The sequence below is a fragment of the Malaclemys terrapin genome, chromosome 11 (assembly GCF_027887155.1).
Source record: "Malaclemys terrapin pileata isolate rMalTer1 chromosome 11, rMalTer1.hap1, whole genome shotgun sequence".
NCBI classification, from domain to species: Eukaryota; Metazoa; Chordata; order Testudines; family Emydidae; genus Malaclemys; species Malaclemys terrapin.
Window position 1 is genome coordinate 75,017,905 of NC_071515.1, and position 20,879 is coordinate 75,038,783.

The following is a 20,879-nucleotide window of genomic DNA, read 5'->3' on the forward strand; positions in this document are numbered from 1 at the left end:
ACCCTGAAAGGCCAGAAACACCAACTGTTTAGTTAAAATGAAAGCTGAGTTTCACAATCCCATGCCTCCAGGAGCTGGGTCTTTGGGGAAAACACCAAATAGCTTGAGCCTTGTGATTAAAATCTCGAGAGTAACACTGTAATGTGTGTGTGTGCTCGCGCTGTTTGTGCCTCTCTCTCAGTGTGTGAGCGAGTTGCTGGGGGGAAACAGGCTGTGTGTGTCTCTCGGTGGCTGTGTGTGTCTTGTGTGTGTGAGAGAGAGAGGCAGACAGGGCTGCGGAGGGGGGCGTAAAGCTAGATAAATGTGGGATTTAACTCACAACTGACATGCCCTTCCCTGGCCTGATTCCAGGTTGTCCTTGGTCTGAGAGCGGAAGGAATAGATTTGTGTATGAGAGCGACTGAGAGCTCTCTACCGGCCCCGGGGGCAGGAGCCATCCTGGATTCGCTCCCACGGTCCCTTGTTCCCACGCCGCTATCTTGTGCCGATCTCTCCCAATAGTGCTCTCAGAAATGCTGATTCATGGAGCTGGAAACATGCATCAGGCTTCGCCCCGTGCAGTCTCGGGCACTCGCAGGCGTCTCTGCAGGCCGGGCCGGACGCTCAGGGAGAGCCGGAGAAACCTCCCTGGGCCACTCCCGCTATGGCCCACGGCCTCCAGGGCCGGGCGGAACTCATGGAGTGCAAATCCCGGGCGCAGACCGATGTTCTGCCGGCATCCTAGGATCGGCGACGTCACCTTCTGGGCCCTGTGCAGGCTGGGGGCAGGTCTGGGAGCAGGCACCCGCACTGGGGCTGCTAAGGGGACTTGTCCTGAAGGGGGCGGGAGGCTTTTGGGGGGGGGGCTGGCGGTGCCCGGATTAGAAGGGTGGGTGGGAGGGTTTGCCTCTAAGGGTGCCACTTGATGCCCTCACCACTCTGTGTTGGGGTCAGCCCGCACCCCTTGGCCAACACGACCCCCCTAGAAACAAGATGGGCCAAGCTGCACATCGATTGCCAAGGAGGCAGCATAGTCCTGCGCCAGCAACCCCCTCGACCGCCCAGAGCAAGGTGGGGGAAGCAGCTTCAAAGCCACACAGCAGGTAGGTTTGTTCCCCACCCCCCCGCCCTGTCCCCAGGTTCTGATTGGCCAATGACACCCCCCTGCCCGGGACACTCCGCTGCTTCTCCCAGGAGGCGGCGGCTGAAAAGGTGGCTTTGAAACGGCAGCGCGAGCCCAGCATGAGCTCTCCGGGGGTCTCTGTACCCCTCCTCTGGCAACATGAGCAAGCCAGCCCACCCAGTGCTGGGCTGGGTCCCCTGGACATTGACAGGCCTGTCCCAGCAGGCCCGCGCGGCCGCGTGGAGCCACAAAGCCATCGGCCAGGGTGGCGCCGTCCGTCCGTGCACTGCTGCTCCCTGCCCCTCCCGCAGGCCCACAGAGCAGCCTGGCCCAGCCAGAGTTCACTGGTGGCTGCTGGGTTTTTCCAAGCATGGCCTGGTGGGGCGTTAGCCATGCGGCTGTGCTGACCCCAGAGGACACGGCCAAGCGAAATCACTGCGGGAGGGAACAGGGGCTCTCTTCCTGCCCGGATCCTCCAGCGCAGGGTGTGTGCAGGGAATGCTTGTGCTGAACTAAAGTGGGCTGGGGGGAACCAGGGACAAGCCGGCAGCTTGTTTGATGAACATCCAGCCCCTTAGCCATGCTCCCCCCCCCCCCACCCCCGCTTCTGTCTTTCCTCCCTGGCACTCAGCTTAGGGTAATGAATCCATCGCACAAAATCCAGCTGAGGACTCAACCCTCAGTCTTTCAACCGGGGGGAGGGGGGAGGCATCAGGGATGTGGGGGGGAAGCGGTAATCAGACTCATTCCTTAACCAAGGCCATGTATGGGCCGCGGCCTTCCTCCAAACAGCACCGGCTACTGCCAGCTCAACAGATTCATCCCTGTGGCGGAGTGAGGTCCAGCCCAGGGACTGAGGCAGGCAGCAGGCACCTGCCCAAGTCAAGCTGTGGGGGCCAGTTTGTCCCCAGCCCAGGCTAAGGGAGGAGGCCCCTGTTGCACTGGCCATAGCATTAGCAAATGGGCTCTGGGCCATCGCCGGGCTGCAGGTCTGCCTCGACCTTCTCACCTTCTATCCTTGACCAGCCCCAGCCCCAGCCCCCACTCACCACCCCTGCTCCAGATAGGAGGACCAGATAGCAAGTGTGAAAAGTCGGGACAGGAGGTGGGGGTAATAGGTGCCTGTACAGTAACTCCTCACTTAAAGTCGTCCCGGTTAACGTCGTTTCGTTGCTGATCAATTAGGGAACATGCTCATTTAAAGTTGCGCAATGCTCCCTTCTAACGTTGTTTGGCAGCCGCCTGCTTTGTCCACCGCTTGCAGGAAGAGCAGCCCCTTGCAGTGAGCTGGTGGGGGCTTGGAACCAGGGTGGACCGGCAGCCCCCCTATCACCTCCCCCATCAGCCCCCCGCTCCCCTAAGTTCCCTGTGTAGCAGCTGCCTGCAGTTCAGCTGTGTCCCTCCCCCCACTGCCATGTGCTGCTCCTGCCCTCTGCCTTGGAGCTGCTCCCCGAGACTCCTGCTTGCTGTGCGGGGGAGGGAGGAAGAGGGGGGCTAATGTCAGGGTGTCCCCCTCCCCCCTGCTCCTGCACCCCGCTTACCCCATCTTCCATAGAGCAGGGCTCAGGACGGAGGGAGCTTGCAGCAGCTGCAATCTCAGCAAGCTGATCTAATTAACAAGGCAGTGTACTTAAGGGAAATGCGCATCTCTCCCTCCATTCCTGCTGCCTTGCAGAGTGAGAGAGTTAACCCTTGAGGGCTCAGCCAATTGCTAGTTCATCATTTAGCAGTAAGGGAAATATCCCACCGCTGACTCCTCCACCATCACAATCATCATCACTGTGTACCAGTATTAAATTGTTTGTTTAAAACTTATACTGGGTGTGTGTGTGTGTTTTACAGCTGGGGAAACTGAGTCACAGGGAGAGACTAAGTTGGCCAAAGTTACACAGTCAGTGGCAACATCAAGAACAGAGCCCCTCCCTCCTGCCCCCCAGCCCAATCCCCCAGCAGTAATCAATACACGGATAAACCTGTCCATCTCACTCATGTCACACTTGGATTGTAAATTCCACGGGGCACATCTTTTAATTCTGTGTTTGTACAGCACCTCGCTCCATTGGGTTTCTGGTCCAGGACTGGCGCTGTTAGGCCGTACAGTAAGACAGCCAATCTTCACTATCAGTAGCATATCTCCATCTCCTGCCACTGTAGGGGCCTTGGGCACTGGTGGCCCTCAGTCCCTCCTGTTCTCTGCCCGTGGCACACAGTCATTTAGTCTCCTGAGGGCTGTAAGTACTTTAGTCTAATCCATTGGGCTGAATGCAGGGATACCTGGGGATGGGAGAGGGGGTTGGTGGCCTGGAAGAAGCGAGAGATCAGACTAGATGAACAGATAATCCTGTCTGAGCACAGCCTCTCTCTCTCGGTGTTTTGCCTCTTTAAGAGCAAAGATGGCCCTGGTTGTTTGCTCTCTTGAAAAGTGAAATGAATGACACAGGCTGTAGGATGACACAAAATTGTATTTGCTGAACATTGCCAAGAAACAAACGGGACAAAGTCGTCTAGTACATGGCACCGGCACCGAGAGTCACAGGTCTGAATACAGTGGGAATTGTTCAGGTTTGTATGACAAAAACAAAAATTAAAAAAAAAAAAAAAAAAAAACCACCCCGAAACCAAACACCGCTCAGGTCACCAGGGTTAAACTCAAGAGACCGACTGACCAGACGGACGCGAGGTTGCCAGCACAGCATCAAAGCCATTCCAAAGGACTCAGTGAAAGAGAAGCCGAAGGAAACCAAGGGCTGCATGTGGCAAGCCTCAAGTATTGGCCACCTCAGTGAAGCACGGACTGGGAGACAGGGTTAGCAGCATATGCTAGAAAAACGGGGGAAAGAATTCTAGCCAGCAGACAAGTTCGAATACAAGCCAGGACACAACAGTCTGAAAGCTGAAGTTTCCCCATGTAATTGTTTAATAAGACTCCCCCACTCACCAAGAGAAATTATTTCATTCTCAGCCATTGGGGTGTCCCTGCCCGCTCCCCCCCGCCCCCCAAACAGTAGACTAGAGACTCAGACCTTTGCAGTTGAAGGCTCCGAGCCACACGTGCAGCAGCGGCTCCAGGCACCAGCGCTCCAAGCGCATGCCTGGGGCGGCAAGCCGTGGGGGGGTCCCTGCGAGGGCGGCAGTCAGGCAGCCTTCGGCGGCGTGCCTGCGGGAGGTCTGCCGGTCCCACGGATTTGGCAGCAATTCGGCGGCGGGTACGCCGAAGCCGCGGGACCGGCAGACCTCCCACAGGCAAGTCGCCGAATCCGCGGGACAGGGGACCTCCCCATTGTCAAAATCTGCCTCCCCACTCCAGAGAATGGGGGGGGGTCGGTTACTCAGGAACTATGTTCCACAAGGAGGTGAGGTGTAGTCAACTCCCCGCCCCGATGCAATGATCTATGGCAGGGGTTCTCAACCTTTGAGGCCTCCCCAACGTGCTGTAAGAACTTCACGCCCCCACCCCCGGGGCCACAGTAACTGTTTTTCTGCATAGCCAGTAGATTAAAAACCGGAGCCAGCGTTAGGGGGTAGCAAGCCTAGGGCCCCAAGCCAATCTAAGTCCCTCGGGTTTTGGCTTCAGCCCCAGGCAGCAGGGCTCGGGCTTCGGCTTTCTGCCCTGGGCGCCCGCGAGTCTAACGCCGGCCTTGCTCTCTGGTTTATTTCGGTGGACCCCCCTGAAGCCTGCTTGTGGCCCCTCAGGGGACCCCGGGTTGAGAACCTCTGCTCTCTGGGACGGGTGGCGTGCAGTACAAGGAAGCGCCTCCCCCAGCCAGCCCTAATAAGCTTGCTTTGTTTTTCTGGCCTCAGTCCAATCTAATTGCATTGCATCTTGCCCGCTCCCTGAGAGGAGCTCAAGTGTCTTCTAGCTTCACGCTCCAGGTTGAGGAGAAGTTGCAGCCTGCAACACCCCACGCAGTTCATCAGAGCCTGGGAGCACCCGGGAAAAGCAGCGCCTCCCCCTGGCTGTCATCTGTCTGCAATTCCCTGGGCCGGAGCGGAGTTAGGGGCCCCTCTTCCCACTGGACACGTGTTCAGAGACAACTGGGGCAGGTGCCAGGGACAGCTCAAGCCCAGGGCATTCTCTCTCCCTCTGAAACCTCCCCCCAGTTCACTCAGAGGACTGGCTCCTCAAAGGCATTTAGGCTCCTAACTCCCAGTGGAGGAACTGGGCCTGGTGGCCTTGCGTGGTCACGGACTCCGGGGCCCAGCAAGCACACAATGCTACCACCAGTGGCAGTGGCGGATCCTGCCTCGGCAGCGGTCTGCATTCACTTTGTACGTGTGTACGGGACAGGACGTTCACTCTGAGCCTGCATTCCTAGAGCGCCCCCGCAGCAGCCCGGGAAGTCAGAGGCCATTCCTGGTGCATGGCAGGCTGGACTGGGCAGCAGATGCAGCTCTGGGCCCTTCGTTAGGTACCTGCTCCCTGGGATTTTAGCCATCGCTGTAGCTACCCCGGTGCCCAGACCCCTCCTGCCGATAGGGTGCAGCCACGTGAACTGTGACTCGGCTGCGTTTGCACTGACGTGGCGCCATTGGTGGCTACAAACCCCAGTGCAGACAAGCCCGAAGGGTCCAACTGGAACTTTCTGCCTCTGCCGGGTGGGATCCCTAGTTCCTCCCCAGCATGGGCTAGGCCATGACCAGCACTAAACAGTGTGTGACTCACAGCAGGCCCACTGGTGCATGCAGGGGCTCTTCTAGCATGGAAGGCCTTTGCACTGGGGGTAAGTCTGTACAACTCCGCTGCATTCCCAGCTGCGCTGCAGGGGAACATTGCTGGCTTCCTCCACTCTTGTCCACTCCTTTGCTCCAATGCCTGGTCACCCCTGGAGAGGAGCCATTTGTAACACAGAAAGGGAGGGGAACTTTACATCCAATGGGCCAAATCTGTCCCAGGTGTCGCTCCAGCGATGCATGGAGAATGGGTCAATGCTCATTATGGCTGGCAGGACCCAGTCCAGCAAAGTTCTTAAGCAAGTGCCTAAGATTCACTTGACTTATATGAGACTTAAGCATGTGCTTCATCGCTGTGACTCTGGCACAATTCAGCAAGGAGGTGCCGCGCACCAGCCCTTGACCAGCTGAGAGCTACGGCTGGTCAGGAGCTCTCGGGCTCCCATCGCGATACGCAAGCGATTGCAGAGGCGGCTGGCAGGCTGCTCAACGGAGCTCGGTGGCTGCTGGGTTCTGCAGCAAGGCCCAGGGTTTGGCTGTGCCTGTTTTGGAGAAAGGGAGGAGCCGCAGTAACCGTGCGCACCAGGCTTTGTGTTACAAGCAGCAGCATGTGGCGCCCCAATTCTGCGCGTCCTGCCTGCAAGGTGCTGAGGCCGAGGACACCCCAACGACAGGAGGAGCGGAGCATGTTGTAGAAGGCGCCAGAGCAGCTTCTAGGCTGGATCATGCGGTGCCCAAAATAGCCAGATTAGTGACTCAGGGGAGTGACCGCTGGTTCGCAAAGAAAAGAGAGAGCGCTCCAGGGGCGTGATTCCCCTTAGCACCACGCCAAGGAGAGGCTCTGACCACACTGCCCTGCGCAAGAGCCTACAGCAGTTACTAATCTCAAGGATCTTCACGAGTCACGCTGCCCATCCTTAGCCCTGAACCGGGAGAGCTGTTGCCGAGACTACCACCACACCAACCTGAAATGATTGATGGATGATCTATGCCTCTCCCAACCCCCTTCCTTACCCTCCTCGCTTTCCCCTCAAATATGAGCCTTTATCATTCAAGTGGATGTTCTGAAACTAAACCCACCCTATAAACTGATACCGCACAGGACAACAGACACTCGAGCCCTGATCCAAATCTCCAGTCAATGGCCAGACGCCCCTTGACTTCCTCAGGCTTTGGCTTGGGGCCTTCAAGAACTGGGAGAGGAAAGAAAATCACCGCTTACAGCCTGCGTAAAAGGCACTGCTCTGAATTGGAAAGCCAGGTTGAGTGACGGGTGCTTGGTTTCCACTAGGGAAAACAGCAGGGCAGACTGGCACAGTGTGCTTGAGGCTCTGGCTGCAGGAGTCTTTTTCTTTGCTAGACGGCCTGCCCAGTGAAGAAATGCACAGGGCATTGAGCCAAGAGAAAAGGCAGAGAGCGAGTTGGAGCTGGTTATGGCTTGTTGTAACATCCTAAGCTCTGAATGCCAGGTGGTAAACTCAGATTGCTGACCCTGCTAAGGAGACTAGAAGAAAAAACAGGAGAAGGACGCCTTATTTCTTCATCATCAAGTGGCTGTGACACCGCTGCCCTCCGGGACAAGGCAAGGTGGCTACACTCAAGCTGGAGGGGAACACGTAACTGGACCAACTGCGGTCGGAAAGGCAAGAGCTCCCTTCTAACCAAGCCGACAAAACCAGCGGGTGGGGGGAGAGGTGGGGAGAGAAATGCTTTATTGTTGATTCAGTAAAACTCTCCAACAGACTCTTTGCAGACAGTGAAATAGCAGCTTTTCCAGGGCCATCTGATGTGTAGTCCCTAAAACGTTCCCATTCGAGCAGCCAGCACGGTCGGGGAATTTATTGGCCCATATTATACAGGGATCTGTCCTAAGCTAGTGTGGACTGTGGGCTCTTTTCAGCTGACAGGCTCAATTCCAGCCATGGGGTAAGGCAGATGTCTCTTCAGTAAAATAAACGGAGTGGCACCTGCTTATACCAGGGCTGATTTTGGCCCAGGGGCTCGAGGCCTGCCTCCTGCAATACACGCTGGAGCTCTTTGTGCAGGGCAGTTTACAATGCATGGATCCAATCCTGCAGGCCTCATGCCCTCAATACTCCCACTGAGTGAGTGAGTGAATGTGCGTGAGAGAGTGTGTGTGTGCATGTGTGTGTGTGAGCGAGCAATGCAGGCTCCAGGCCTAGGTGGGAGGCATAGTGGCTGGGTGGTACATTTTGTCTGCTCTGAGCCGATTTCTTCAGGAGCAAACGGCGAGAGAGGGAGAGGCACTTTCCCCTTCGAGCAGCGCTGGAACAGAATGAATCAGAGCTGAACGCTACATCCCCTTTCGGGCAGAGGTTCAGTTTCGCTTCTGCAGGGACAATACAGTACTGGACGGTTGCTTTGTTAGCCCCACACAATGAAAAGGGCTTAGTAGGATTTCTTTTGTAACAACTGTCTGGTTCAAACGCAGCAGATGACAAAAAAAACATATACAATAAATTAGAAGTCGGCACAGCTTCCTAAGGTGCTCGTCACTAATAAAACAATTACTTGGGAGACAAACTATAGCTCTGGTACTTATAATCTTGTTATCTTTAAAAAAAAACAATAGTCCACAGGATTGGGCATAAAAATAAGCACATTTAAGCCAAAAGCTTGCTGTTAATTAGGATAACCCGCTTTTTTATATATATAGATCTCTCTCTATAATTTTTTTCCCTAACATTGTTCTTCGAAGGACCCACTGGGTTTACAAAGGCATAAAAATAGAGATTTTGAAAGGGCAGGGTGCTAGTTAAGATGCTCAAGGCACCTCTGATTAAAATGATGGGAGAATATTCTACAGAACTGGCTCACAGTACAGCCGTGCTGTGAGCAGTTACTCTTGAATAGTCTTGTTTTTGGAAGGAGGGCATGGAAGGAGGAAAAGGATAAAGGAATATCCGTTGCAGCAATTCCCCCCCATCACACACACAAGATAACAAAATATGGAGAGAATCTGAGGACATGGGCCAGATTCTGATCTTAGTTACACCGGTGTGAATCCAGAGTGACTCCATTGGCGTTAGTTACACTACTGTGTAAATCTAGGGTAACTCCAGTGTTCCTGAATTTACATCAGTGTCACTGAGATCACAAGCCCACCATTAACTTTGTGTGTGTGTATATATATATATATATATATATACACACACACACACACACACACACACACACACACACACACGTACACACACCTTTTGACCTACAAGAGGGTTTTTTTCCCCCTCATATCATACATGCAAGATCAGAAAGATGGGCTTGGTTTGGAGGTTTAACTGTGCCACAATGTATTGCATGCTTTGCTAAAGCCAGCTTCTGTTAGGTAAGAGTGTTATTTCATACAGTGTCCCAAGTAGGGAGGAGGTAGCGGCACCTATACCAACCCTGTCAAGGCAAAAAGAAGGAGGAGTTTGGGCAGGGGGTTGTGACCTTAAAAAACAAAAGATCAGATCTGCTTGCCAACTGCATCAGCATTCAAGTAGCATTTAAAGTACCTCCATGGGACTTTAGGATCTCTAAGGAATCTAATCTGTTGACTCTGACAAGTGTAAGACCCACTTTGTTTTATTTTAAGCAAGCAGGCTGCAGGGGAGTTTCAAACTCCCAGAACCAAACAGGAGCAAAGAATTGTGGGAAAGGCCAGTGTCAGTATTAGGACCTGGAGTATCGTCCCCACGTCAACGTTGTGATAGTCCCGCGTCTTCTAACTCGTCACAATATAATAAAGTCATGCAGCAATTTTAAATAAGTAGTCAAACAGTTCACTTTTCTCTGACTTCAACTTGTTCACCAGCACAGGATTGGAGGAAGCAGGTCTAATGATACTTCATGTGCAGAATTCAAGAAAGGAAAATAAAAATAACCGCACAACCGGAAACACAGAAAGCAGATTTGTTTTCTCAGTGGTATGTCTCAGATATTCTGTCTCACCATTTCTTTTCCCCCACCCTCTTCCTTAAAACTGCACTTTCTAAACAGCCAGATTGCAAGTCCATCCCTGCCTACGTGACTAAACTTTTCCACTTTATTAACAGGCTTTTTTGTTAATTATTATTATTATTTCACAACTAGTTTAAACAAATCCAAAGTTTCAGATTTTTTTCTTTTTTTTTTTTTTTAATTTGTCAGTTTCCCAATTTTCCCTCAAGAACATTTCCAGGGGCGGCGTGTGCTGCTGCGATCGTCCAGCTCCGAGATCTGGAGGAATTTTGGACCGAGCCCAGCTACACACATTTCACTCCGATATGTGCTCTTCCTGATAACTTTTTGTGTTTGCTTTTAAACGTATAAAATCACAGTTCGTGTTACATCTTCAAAGGAAGAAAACAAAACACACACACGCGCACACACATCATATTGGTGAACACTGTACACTAAATAGGTCTTTTCAACAGCAGAACAGGACGTTTGGCCTATCATAGGTCGTAACATGGGCAGTGCCTGAAACTTTAGGGATGCCACACCAGCACAAAACAGCTGAACCCCCCCACCCATGGGTATCTTTACTTCTAGGCTCAGAGCATGGGACAGCTGGGCTCAGATCCTCAAAAGGTATTTAGGATCCTAACTTCAATTGATTTCAGTGGCAGTTAGGAGTCTTTGAAGATCTAGGCCTTAGCTCTTTCCTGTTCGGGTATCAGACTGACATCCCCAAAATTCAGCCAATACAGCATTTACAGGTACCACACTAAGCCACTTCTGCATCAGACTTGGAGTTCAAATGCTGTCAAATCAAAGTGGGAAAGGGGCATTTGACCTGTCTTATTATTATGTATATATTTTAATAACACTTTTGAATTCATTTTACTGCTAAAACCTTGCTCTTTAAGAAGAATCCAACCTTTAAGTTGACACATTTTTTTAGGCTCATGTTCCTTTAAAATTCTCTTTTCTTTTGTTTTTAAAACACCTCCCGGAAAACTTGCTTTCTTCTGGCAGAAAAATCAGCTGGCAGCTCCGGGCTCTCACTGCACCCGCTCTGTGAAATTCTCCGGGAAAACCCCCCGACTTTGATCAAGTTCCTTATGCTGGAGCCAGTCAGCCTCTTTCACGCCCATCAGCCATCCTTCATCCTGGCAGAGAGATCAGATACCAAGGGCCAGATTATTTTTTTATGCAGTGCAGGTTGGGAGACATCAGAAAGGGAGTGGGTGAAACAGATGCGCAAAGTGATGCTCTGAGCTAGCCCTACTAGACTCCAAACAAGATGGACAAAGGAGCTTCTTTTCATTTTTGCAGTTAAGCCCACCTCCCACTGGAGGAAATGGCAAAGCTCCCACCCTGTGTACAAGCAGGGCACAGTGATTACATGCAAGACTTTCGCTGGATCACCAGTTATTGGGCTTGGTGTAGGAATTGCTGCATGGAATCCCCTGGCCCATGTTATGGAGGAGATCAGACTGGATGGCCTTAAAACCTATGGATAACCTATAAATCAGGAGGAACTGAATAGCCGCCAGCAGAGTCCTGCCGGCGTCCAGTCCCCGCCCCTGGGTGTTTTGTCCTCTGCCGAGGTCATTCAGCAAGGAGGTTCCCTGCAGATTGGGAGTGTGTCTAGAGTAGGAGAGGGTTCAGGGGAAGAGGCTACTCAGACATGCAGAGACTATTGCCTGATGCAGTTCTCTCTGCATAGCTCGGTGCTGTCACGAGGAAGCATCCTCTCAGCTAGCAGCAGGCAAAGGCTCTGGGGGGTACCAGCCATGTGCATCGAGACAGCCTACGGGTTCATGTCCTCGCCTCACAGACAGTGCATGCATGGAGAACTGTTTACTACAACAGCTGCACGCGTTGTTCTGTGTCCTGCGTCCACCTCTTTGGGTGAGGCATCCATCTAGGCCCTCAGCTCATTTAAATGCATCTCAGGGGTGGGCAAAATACAACCCACGGGCCAGATCCGGCCCATCTAACATTTCTGTGCGGCCTCCTCTGCCCCCTTGCGATCTCCGGGCTGCTAAAAGTCCCGTGGTGCAGCAGGGCGCCCAGAAGTGGCTATGGCCAGCTGCTGCTGGCACATCTCTGCATGCCCCTGGCGGGGGGAGAGGTGGTTTCCATGAGTTGCCCTCGCCCCCAGCACTGTCCTCACAGCTCCCATTGGCCGGAAACCAGCCAATTGGAGCTACAGGGGTGGTGCTTGCGGGCATGGGCAGCACACAGAGACCCGCTGCCTCCCTCTCCGCAAGGGCACGCAGAGATGTGCCAGCAGCAGCAGCCAGCCACAGCTGTTTCCAGGTGTGGTGTGGGGCCACGACACACAGGCAGCCTGCCTGAGCCCTGCTGTGCCGCCATCTGGGAGCCGCCTGTGGTAAGTGCCTCCCGGCCAGAGCCTGCATCTCACACCCCCTCCCACACTCCAACCCGCTGCCCCAGGTCAGAACCCCCTCCTGCACCCAAACTCCCTCCCAGATCCCACACCCCCACCCGCTGCCCGAGGTCAGAACCCCCTCCTGCACCCGAACCCCCTCCTGCACCCAAACTCCTTCCCAGATCCCCACCCCCTCCCACACCCCAACCCGCTGCCCCAGGTCAGAACCCCCTCCTGCACCCAAACCCCCTCCTGCACCCAAACTCCTTCCCAGATCCCGCACCCCCTCCCACACCCCAACCCGCTGCCCCAGGTCAGAACCCGCTCCTGCACCCAAACTCCCTCCCAGATCCCCACCCCCTCCCACACCCCAACCCGCTGTCCCAGGTCAGAACCCCCTCCTGCACCCAAACCCCCTCCCAGATCCCGCACCCCCTCCCACACCCCAACCCGCTGCCCCAGGTCAGAACCCCCTCCTGCACCCAAACCCCCTCCTGCACCCAAACTCCTTCCCAGATCCCGCACCCCCTCCCACATCCCAACCCGCTGCCCCAGGTCAGAACCCCCTCCTGCACCCAAACCCCCTCCTGCACCCAAACTCCTTCCCAGATCCCACACCCCCTCCCACACCCCAACCTGCTGCCCCAGGTCAGAACCCGCTCCTGCACCCAAACCCCCTCCCAGATCCCGCACCCCCTCCCACACCCCAACCCGCTGCCCCAGGTCAGAACCCCCTCCTGCACCCAAACCCCCTCCTGCACCCAAACTCCTTCCCAGATCCCGCACCCCCTCCCACATCCCAACCCGCTGCCCTAGGTCAGAACCCCCTCCTGCACCCAAACCCCCTCCTGCACCCAAACCCCCTCCCACATCCCAACCCGCTGCCCCAGGTCAGAACCCCCTCCTGCACCCAAACCCCCTCCTGCACCCAAACTCCTTCCCAGATCCCGCACCCCCTCCCACACCCCAACCTGCTGCCCCAGGTCAGAACCCGCTCCTGCACCCAAACCCCCTCCCAGATCCCACACCCCCTCCCACACCCCAACCCGCTGCCCCAGGTCAGAACCCCCTCCTGCACCCAAACCCCCTCCTGCACCCAAACTCCTTCCCAGATCCCGTACCCCCTCCCACACCCCAACCCGCTGCCCCAGGTCAGAACCCCCTCCTGCACCCAAACCCCCTCCCAGATCCCGCACCCCAATCCCCTACCCCAGCCCAGAGCCCCCTCGTCCAAATTCCCTCCCAGAGCCCACACCCCTCACCCTCTCCTGCACCCCAACACTCTGCACCAGCCCGGAGATCCCTCCTGCACCCAAACTCCCTCCCTGACACCGCATCCCCTTCATTAATATAGTAGAAATGTGCAGCCGTGCCGACTTACCAAAATTTGTGGCATGCCCCCCCCCGCGAAAATGATTGCCCGCCCCTGGGCTAAGCTCACTAAGCAGCTGGGACAGAATGCTCAGCGACCGGCCGCCCCAGCCAGCGGTGGCGGGGAATTCAGATGTTGGCTCTGATTACTTTGCATTACTGGAGCTGGCAGGAGTCACTGGAGGACAACCAAGGCAGCTATATAAAAACACAGAAGAGAGCTGCCCATCTGGCAGCCCCCCACCCCATGCTCTGTGCTGCCTGCCTCTCTCAGGGAGCGAGCAGCAGCTTCTCCTTAGGGTTTTTACCCTTTTGCTTTCCTCTCCTGCTCTCTGAATATTTTATATCGCCGCCACTGGAACAAAACGCCCAGCGTCCTCAGCCTGGCAGCTCCCCGCTGGCAGTGCCGATGCTGCAGGCTGATTTACCCCCAGCAGGCTTGGCCTCATGCGTTGAGGGGGCTTCCTGGGAACCGTACACGACTCAAACCCATGTGCCCAATTCGGCGGAGCTGCGGACTGGAGGGTGGAGGGTCGGTGATAGACTTTATCGCTTCCACGTGCCATAACTTAGGCAGACAAATGGCTGGGTGGGAAGAAGCAAGCCCGGGGGGCTTTCCTGCAACGCCCAGTGAGGCGAGCGCTAGGTACCATCCAGCCGCTGGTCCGTGTCTGTGATGCACAGAGGCACAAGCGGCGCGTCTCCCACCCCTCTACTGCACCCAATTTCCCGGGGCGGGGTCCCTGGGTCTAGGCGCTGCAGACATGGCCTTAGCTTCCTGGCTGCTGCATTTGAGCACTGAGGCTGCAGATGGTTAGACACAATTGAATACATGAATTGCCTGGTTTTTCAAGCTTTCTCCGCTCACGTGCGCCAAGCGCGCTCTTTGAGAGGCACGTTTGACAGGGCGGGGCCTTGCCACAGATGAGCTGGAGCAGAGGATGCTCTGGAAACTATTGTGAGGAGGCCGCAAGACTCCAAGCCTGGCTGGCGGCAGCCTGGATGATCCCAGCACTGTGGCTCTCAAAGCTGCATCCGGCTCAAGTGCACGTATAGGGCATAGAGAAACTGCACCATACGCGCCCTCTCCTGCCACCGAAGCTAGAAGGGAATCTCCCTATCACCCTCCATAGGATCAGGGTTTCCATTCTGGAAGCTGCTAGAGGCATGCAAGTCCCAGACAGAAGAGGATACCATAGCCAGCAGAAATGGCCCGTTTGAGCTCCTCCCAAGACTCTCTCACACTGCAGGGAGCAGCTGTAAAACTCCGAGTGCTTTACAGACAGGTGTATATGCAGCATTATCCCCATTTTCTAGGCAGGGATGCGACTTGTCCAGGTAACACAGCAAGCCAATGGCAGAACTGGGACTGGGACTAGAACCACCCTCTTCGGCCTCCCCGTTTGTACCCTGCCGACCCTCTGCACCACACTGCCTGCCATTAAAAAGGTATTCAAAGGGCCGGCTTTATCCCTGCTGAATCCAGACCTCCATGGGGGAAATCCAGCCCCGCGGCTTTGTTCTAAAGAGCAGGGAATTCTCCTACCTGCTTCGAAAGCCACCAGGGCTGCGGGGCAGGGAGGTTAGATCTGTGTTTTCCTAGCAGCTGCCCTCCTCTCCTGCTAACAGAATAACTGCAGCATCCCTAAACTGGAAGTCCTGAATCTCAGCCCGGCTAGGAGGATTTCCTCAATGCTTTTATGGAGGGCTTGTAATAAACAAAGTCAGTCCCAGCTCATTCACCTCAGGCTTGGATCTGGGAGAGGCTGAACCTCTCCCTAGGAGAGTCAGGCGAGATTATCACAAGGGTCCCGTCTGGATTTAGAATCTGTGTCTCGGATTCTGCAGCCAAAGGATGACAGCTTTGTTCTAGTCCTTAGACTATACTGCCATCTGCTGGGCAATGACATTAGAGCAATACCAAAACATCCCTGATGGTATAGCTAGCATAGCTATACTGAAGTCAAGGACCTGGTCCATAGCGTGTAGACGTATCCTAAGAAGGCAACACTGTAGCTGGGAGGGACTCCCATCCCAGGTAGGATTTCACTCTTCGGGTGTATCTACGCTGTAGCTGGGAGGCGTGATGCCATGTATACACACTCACTGTGATGGAGTTAGTGCGCTAAACTTAGCAGCGTTGCCCTGGGTGCAATACCGTTTGGGCTCCTCGGTTCATACTCACGTGGCTTGCCCACCACTCCCCGCACTCCCCCATGACCACACTGGTCCATTTAGCGCGCTAGCTCGCCGGTGTCCATCTATTGCATGTACGTCTATTGAGCTGGGAATGACCCCTCCCAGCTGCAGTGTAGACACACCCGAAGAGTGAAGTCCTGGAGCTTCCCCTCCCCACTCCACCCGCTGGGAAGATTCCCTGTAAACAGAGGATCCGTGTACCCGGGATTGCAGCCTGCGATTCTCAGCACGCTAGGAGCTGGGATTGGGAGCAGGAGGAAGATGAAGGTCAAGTAATGACCTCTGCTGTGATCAAGGAGCAGCACTAACAGGTGCCCACCTGAGGCCTGACCAGCTGCTCTGCTGGCAGGAGGAAGGCCTAGCTACCTTAGGATGTAGTTACAGGAAAGAGGAGAGGGATAATTTTTTGTAAAGGCCCCACACACACACACACACACCCCACTTTCCATGCCTTTAGCCAGGCTGACGTCTCTGCAGGACCCTCGCTCTCGGAGAAAACCCACCCTCGGTTCTCCACCCAGCTGCCAGCGACAGACCCCAGCCAGTGAGGGGAGGAGAAGCAATCAGTCCCATCCCCACCCAGCCTTCTTCCTTCCCGCCCTCACCTGCTCATCCGGGTTGTCGAACGGAATCACCAGCACCACGTCCCCAGCCTTCAGCGGCAGCTCGTCGCTGTCCGTGGCCACATAGTCATGCATGGCCTGAACCTACGAGAGACGAGGACTCGGATGAGCACCCGCCCAGCTCTCCAAAGGCGGGACAAGGCACGCGGAACCTTGTGCAGAATTTTCAAATCTCTGCGATTCCCGTTTCTTCGAGCTCGTTTTATCCCAGCCATTTCAGACCAGCTCCTCAAAGTAATGGAGGTGCCCAATCCCCACTGATTTCAAAGGGAGTTCGGCACTATGTCCCTTTGAGGATCTGGGCCTTTGTCCCTCCCATCTCTGTTTCTCTATCACTTACAGGCAGTCGCTCTGCCTCCCCCAGAAATGAACTGCTCAGACCCAGCTGCTCTGGTGTAGACGGGTTTCTGCTTCTAGACCCAGGCTGAGTTCGCTGTTTAAGGCAAACGAGTGACTTGGGCCAAGGGAGTCAGGGCATTGGAGTCCACAATAGCTGTTCTTACCTAGGGTGACCATAGGTCTCATCTGGGCCGGGACAGCCCCTTTTTTAAGCCCTGTCCCAGACGTCCCGATTTTTTTGGCAAAAGAGGGCATTTGTCCTGTTTGTTCTTGCCGAGTGATCAAATTGGCAAGAGCACATGGGATAAATGGCCACTTTTGTCAAAAAAGTGGGGTGCTGTGGGGAGGAACGTGTGGGTGGGAGAGTGGAGATGCCAGCCCTAGGGGGGTAGGGGGGGCAGGCTGGCTTGGAGGGTGGGAGAGGAAGGGTTTCAGTGCATGGGGGACCGGCAACCAGCGACAGTCTTGAGTGGGGGCGGGGGTGGGGGAGGCGGCAGGGCAGGGTTCCAGCGACCCGGTCAGCAGGGCTTGAGTGACAGCCTCGTGTGGGGGGCCTGCAGGGTTCGAGTGACCAGTGACAGCCTGACTGGAGGCCAGCAGGGTTCAAATGACCAGTGAGTAGTAACCACCTCAAGTTGGGGGCCAGCAGCGTTCAAGTGACCAGCGACAGCCTCGTGTGGGGGGCCTGCAGGGTTCGAGTGACCAGTGACAGCCTGACTGGAGGCTGGCAGGGTTCAAATGACCAGTGAGTAGTGACCACCTCAAGTTGGGGGCCGGCAGCGTTCAAGTGACCAGCAACAGCTTCGAGTGGGGGGCTGGCAGGGTTCGAGTGACCAGTGACAGTCTGGGGGGAGCACCTTGGGCGAACAGCTGGGGCCAGCCCCGTGGGGGTGGGGAGGCCTTGGACTAACCCCACGGGTGTCCCATTTTCCCTTTGGGAAATATGGTCACCCTATTCTTACCTCCAAAGGGCACAGATCCCCTTTAAAGAGAGGCTGTGAGTTTCTGACACCCGCCTTAGCCTAGGGCACAGAAAATGCCTGCAGGTCAGAAGTCACCCCACAATTTGGGGCTGAACCAGATCCCAGCATCATCAAACGCGGGAGCGGCTGCGATCTGGGGCCTTATTTCACTGCTCACTCTTATCACGATCCCCAAACCCCCAGATCTGACTGACCCTAGAAATCTGGGGTGTTGGAAACGCAGCTCTGAACTTTCAGGCCTGACTGTGGTTTATCTGCCTGAGTTCTGCCTTTAACGGGGCCTTGTCACACGTCTCCAGATGGCAACTGGCACCCGGTCAAGAGGACCAACTGGTGTAGCCAAGCACTGATTCAACGTCTCTCCCACCTGCAGAGCTCCGTCAGGCTCAGCCTGCTGGGATTAGAGCTTTCCCCGTCCCCTACCCCTGGGATGGGGAGAGGCGGACATGACTCCAACCTGCCCCCTGCAGAACAAAAGCTCTGAGGGGCCAAAGAGGATGCCCCCTGCACTGGCTGCAGTGAATCTGGCCCGGTGTCTAAGGGAACCCACATCATTGGTGGCTTTCCCATTCCACTGTCCCCAGCAGCCCCAGAGCCACTGGTGTCACAGCACTGGGTGTAACGCCTCCTGCACGTGGGTCGCAGGGATGGATCAGCCCCCACCCCGCATGCGCTTACCTTAAACAGGAAACCCGGGGGCATGTCGGCCCTTTCAGAGGGGGCGCTGCCCTCCTCGGTGCCGTTGACGTTGGCTGGGAACGTCTCCACGACAACAGCAGGCAGGGAACTCTGGGTGGGGTGGGGGGCAGGCGGGGAAGAGAAGGGGAGAAAGGGAACAAAGCCACACTGAGAAAGGAGCGTCCGAACTGCTCCCCCGCTGCAGAGACCCACTAAATCCAGCCCCAGCCTGCCCCAGATCCCAAGCCCCGATTGCCAGTGGGGTTTCCAAGCAGGCTCGGCCATGTCAGCTAATAGCCCTGACTGGAGCAAAAGGGAAAGCAGAGAAGGGGGCAGATACTATCGAGGGATCCGGGCTTGTAAGGAACTTAGGCTGGGCGATGAAGGTGGTTTGATTACCTTTTGGGGGACAATATGGACATTTTTGTCTTCTCCGGGGAATTTCGTATCTGCGCTGCGATACTGAACATTTAGGGAGCCCCATCACGCTCACAGCAGTGAAATACACGTGCAACGGTGCCATGCTGCTGGGACATTTACGTTTCCTCACTCCTCGCAGTACCCCTGTGGAGTGGGCCAGCGGCCTAACGCCCCTCTTACAGACTGGGAAATGGAGGCAGTGAGGAGAAGCAACTTGCTCGAGGTCACAGCAAGAGTTAGAGGTCCGGGGATTCGGGCGGGATGGAGGTCAGTGGGTGTGAAGCAAAAGGTGGGCGGGGGACACCAGTCCCCCCCCGAACAAGCTTATCACAACTCCTACTGGCTTGGCTTTGAGGCATGGGCGGGTTAGGGGGCTGAGGGAGAAGGAAGGTTCCTCATCTGCTCCCGAAGGCCTTGGCTCGAGCGCGCAAGACAAACCCAGTGCATGTCTGGCCTGTGAACAGGGACACAACGTGAGCATGCCAGTCACAAGGGCAGCTTCCACGCCTGATCATTCCACAGCCCTCTTTCCATCCCAGCTGCCCCTGCAAAACGAGAGCGGGGTGGGAGAGGACAGGACCCCACCTTCCCTACGTTCTTACAGGAGCAGATCCTGAGTCAGTTTCTGGTTTAGGTGCTTCAGCTCCAGCTGCGGCTTCTGTCCCAGATGCTTCGGCACTAGCAGGAGGTGCTTCATTCCCAGCTGGCTCGGCACTGGCAGGAGCGGTTTCTGCTGGCTGCAACACAAGAGGCATCCGGGGAGAGAGTTACACTCATTAGAGAGAGAGTCTGTGCATGGGAAAAGAGATCAATTTAAAGATTACACTCTCCAGGCAGAGATCACAGCTAGCCAGATCAAGGAGATGGACGCTGTCCACCGCTGCCCTCTCCTGGTAATTAGGAAAATGATTCTTGCTCCTATGTTTTCCTGCCTCTCCACAGTCTAGCTAGCCTGTAGCTCCCACTCCATCCAGCCTCAGGTAAAGCGCCAAGTGAAATTAATGGGAGTTTTACCCGAGTACAGAATGAACTATTTGACTGCATGCGGCCACAGGAAAGGAGACAACCATACGAGGTACGCCCAGCTGACCTGACGCTCTCATTTGCTGGGCCAAATACTGTTCTCAGTTACTCCAGTAAAGGAGCTCCATTGCAGTCACTGGGGCTACCCCAATTCACCCAGGTGTAACCAAGAGCAAACTCTGATCCACTCTATATAGAACAGGTACAGATCTCTATGGAATTATAACGGAATCGTGGAAGTCAATGTGTGGTGTTGGTGACAGGGCTTTGGCGTCTTTGACAACCAGCTGATGGTTCCAGGAAGGAGAATTACTGTGCTGGGATGACAGGTTTCAGAGTAGCAGCCGTGTTAGTCTGTATCCGCAAAAAGAACAGGAGTACTTGTGGCACCTTAGAGACTAACACATTTATTAGAGCATAAGCTTTCGTGGACTATGCATCCGAAGAAGTGGGCTGTAGTCCACGAAAGCTTATGCTCTAATAAATGTGTTAGTCTCTAAGGTGCCACAAGTACTCCTGTTCTTTGTGCTGGGATGGGCTCCCTCTAGCAAATACTGGGAAGAGCATCTCTGGACATCATCTGGCTAACCTGATAAGGAGAGCTTTAAACTAGGTCTTATGGGGGATGGTGACAAAAATCCAGCCAATGCGCATCTAGGCTCAAGTAATGAAGACAAGGGAAAGGGGCAAATTTCTGGAGAAGGGCCTAAAAAAAAAAAAAAAAAAAAAAAAAAAGCAACAGGGCAGTCTGCAAAATATCTTCCAGGCTTGTACACAAATGCAGGGAGTTGGGGGAAGAAGCAGGATGAACTGAAGTCATGGTGTATGAAGAAAATGATGACTTAATTGGCATTACAGAAAGTCGGTGAGATAACTCCCATGATTGCAGTACCAGCATGAAGGGATATAGCTTGTTCCAGTGGGAGAGGTATGGGGGAGAAAAGAGGAGGCATTGCACTGTATGTCAAGAATGTATACACTTGCTTCGAGGTCCACAGAGAAGCGAGCGACAGACCTACTGAGAGTCTCTGGGTGACAATAAAAAGGGGAAAAGGTCAGTAGTGAGGTTATGGTAGGGGTCTATTATAGACCACCAAATCAGGAAGAGGAGAAGTGGATGAGTCATTCTATAAGCAATTAACAAG

General features: G+C 54.7%; 1 protein-coding gene across 9 annotated transcripts in view; it reads right to left on the reverse strand.

Moving 5' to 3' along the window:
• Positions 1–3,546: 3,546 nt before the first annotated feature.
• The window catches only part of BIN1 (bridging integrator 1), a 159,509-nt gene continuing 142,176 nt past the window's right edge, over positions 3,547–20,879 (reverse strand). For all 9 annotated transcript variants that reach the window (XM_054044721.1, XM_054044719.1, XM_054044718.1 and 6 more), the window contains 4 exons: positions 19,314–19,448; positions 18,292–18,402; positions 16,274–16,375; positions 3,547–10,869 (listed from right to left, as the gene is read on the reverse strand). In XM_054044721.1, the coding sequence (XP_053900696.1) occupies positions 10,762–10,869; positions 16,274–16,375; positions 18,292–18,402; positions 19,314–19,448 (456 nt within the window). In that variant the 3' untranslated portion in view covers positions 3,547–10,761. The remainder of the gene's footprint in view (positions 10,870–16,273; positions 16,376–18,291; positions 18,403–19,313; positions 19,449–20,879) is intronic.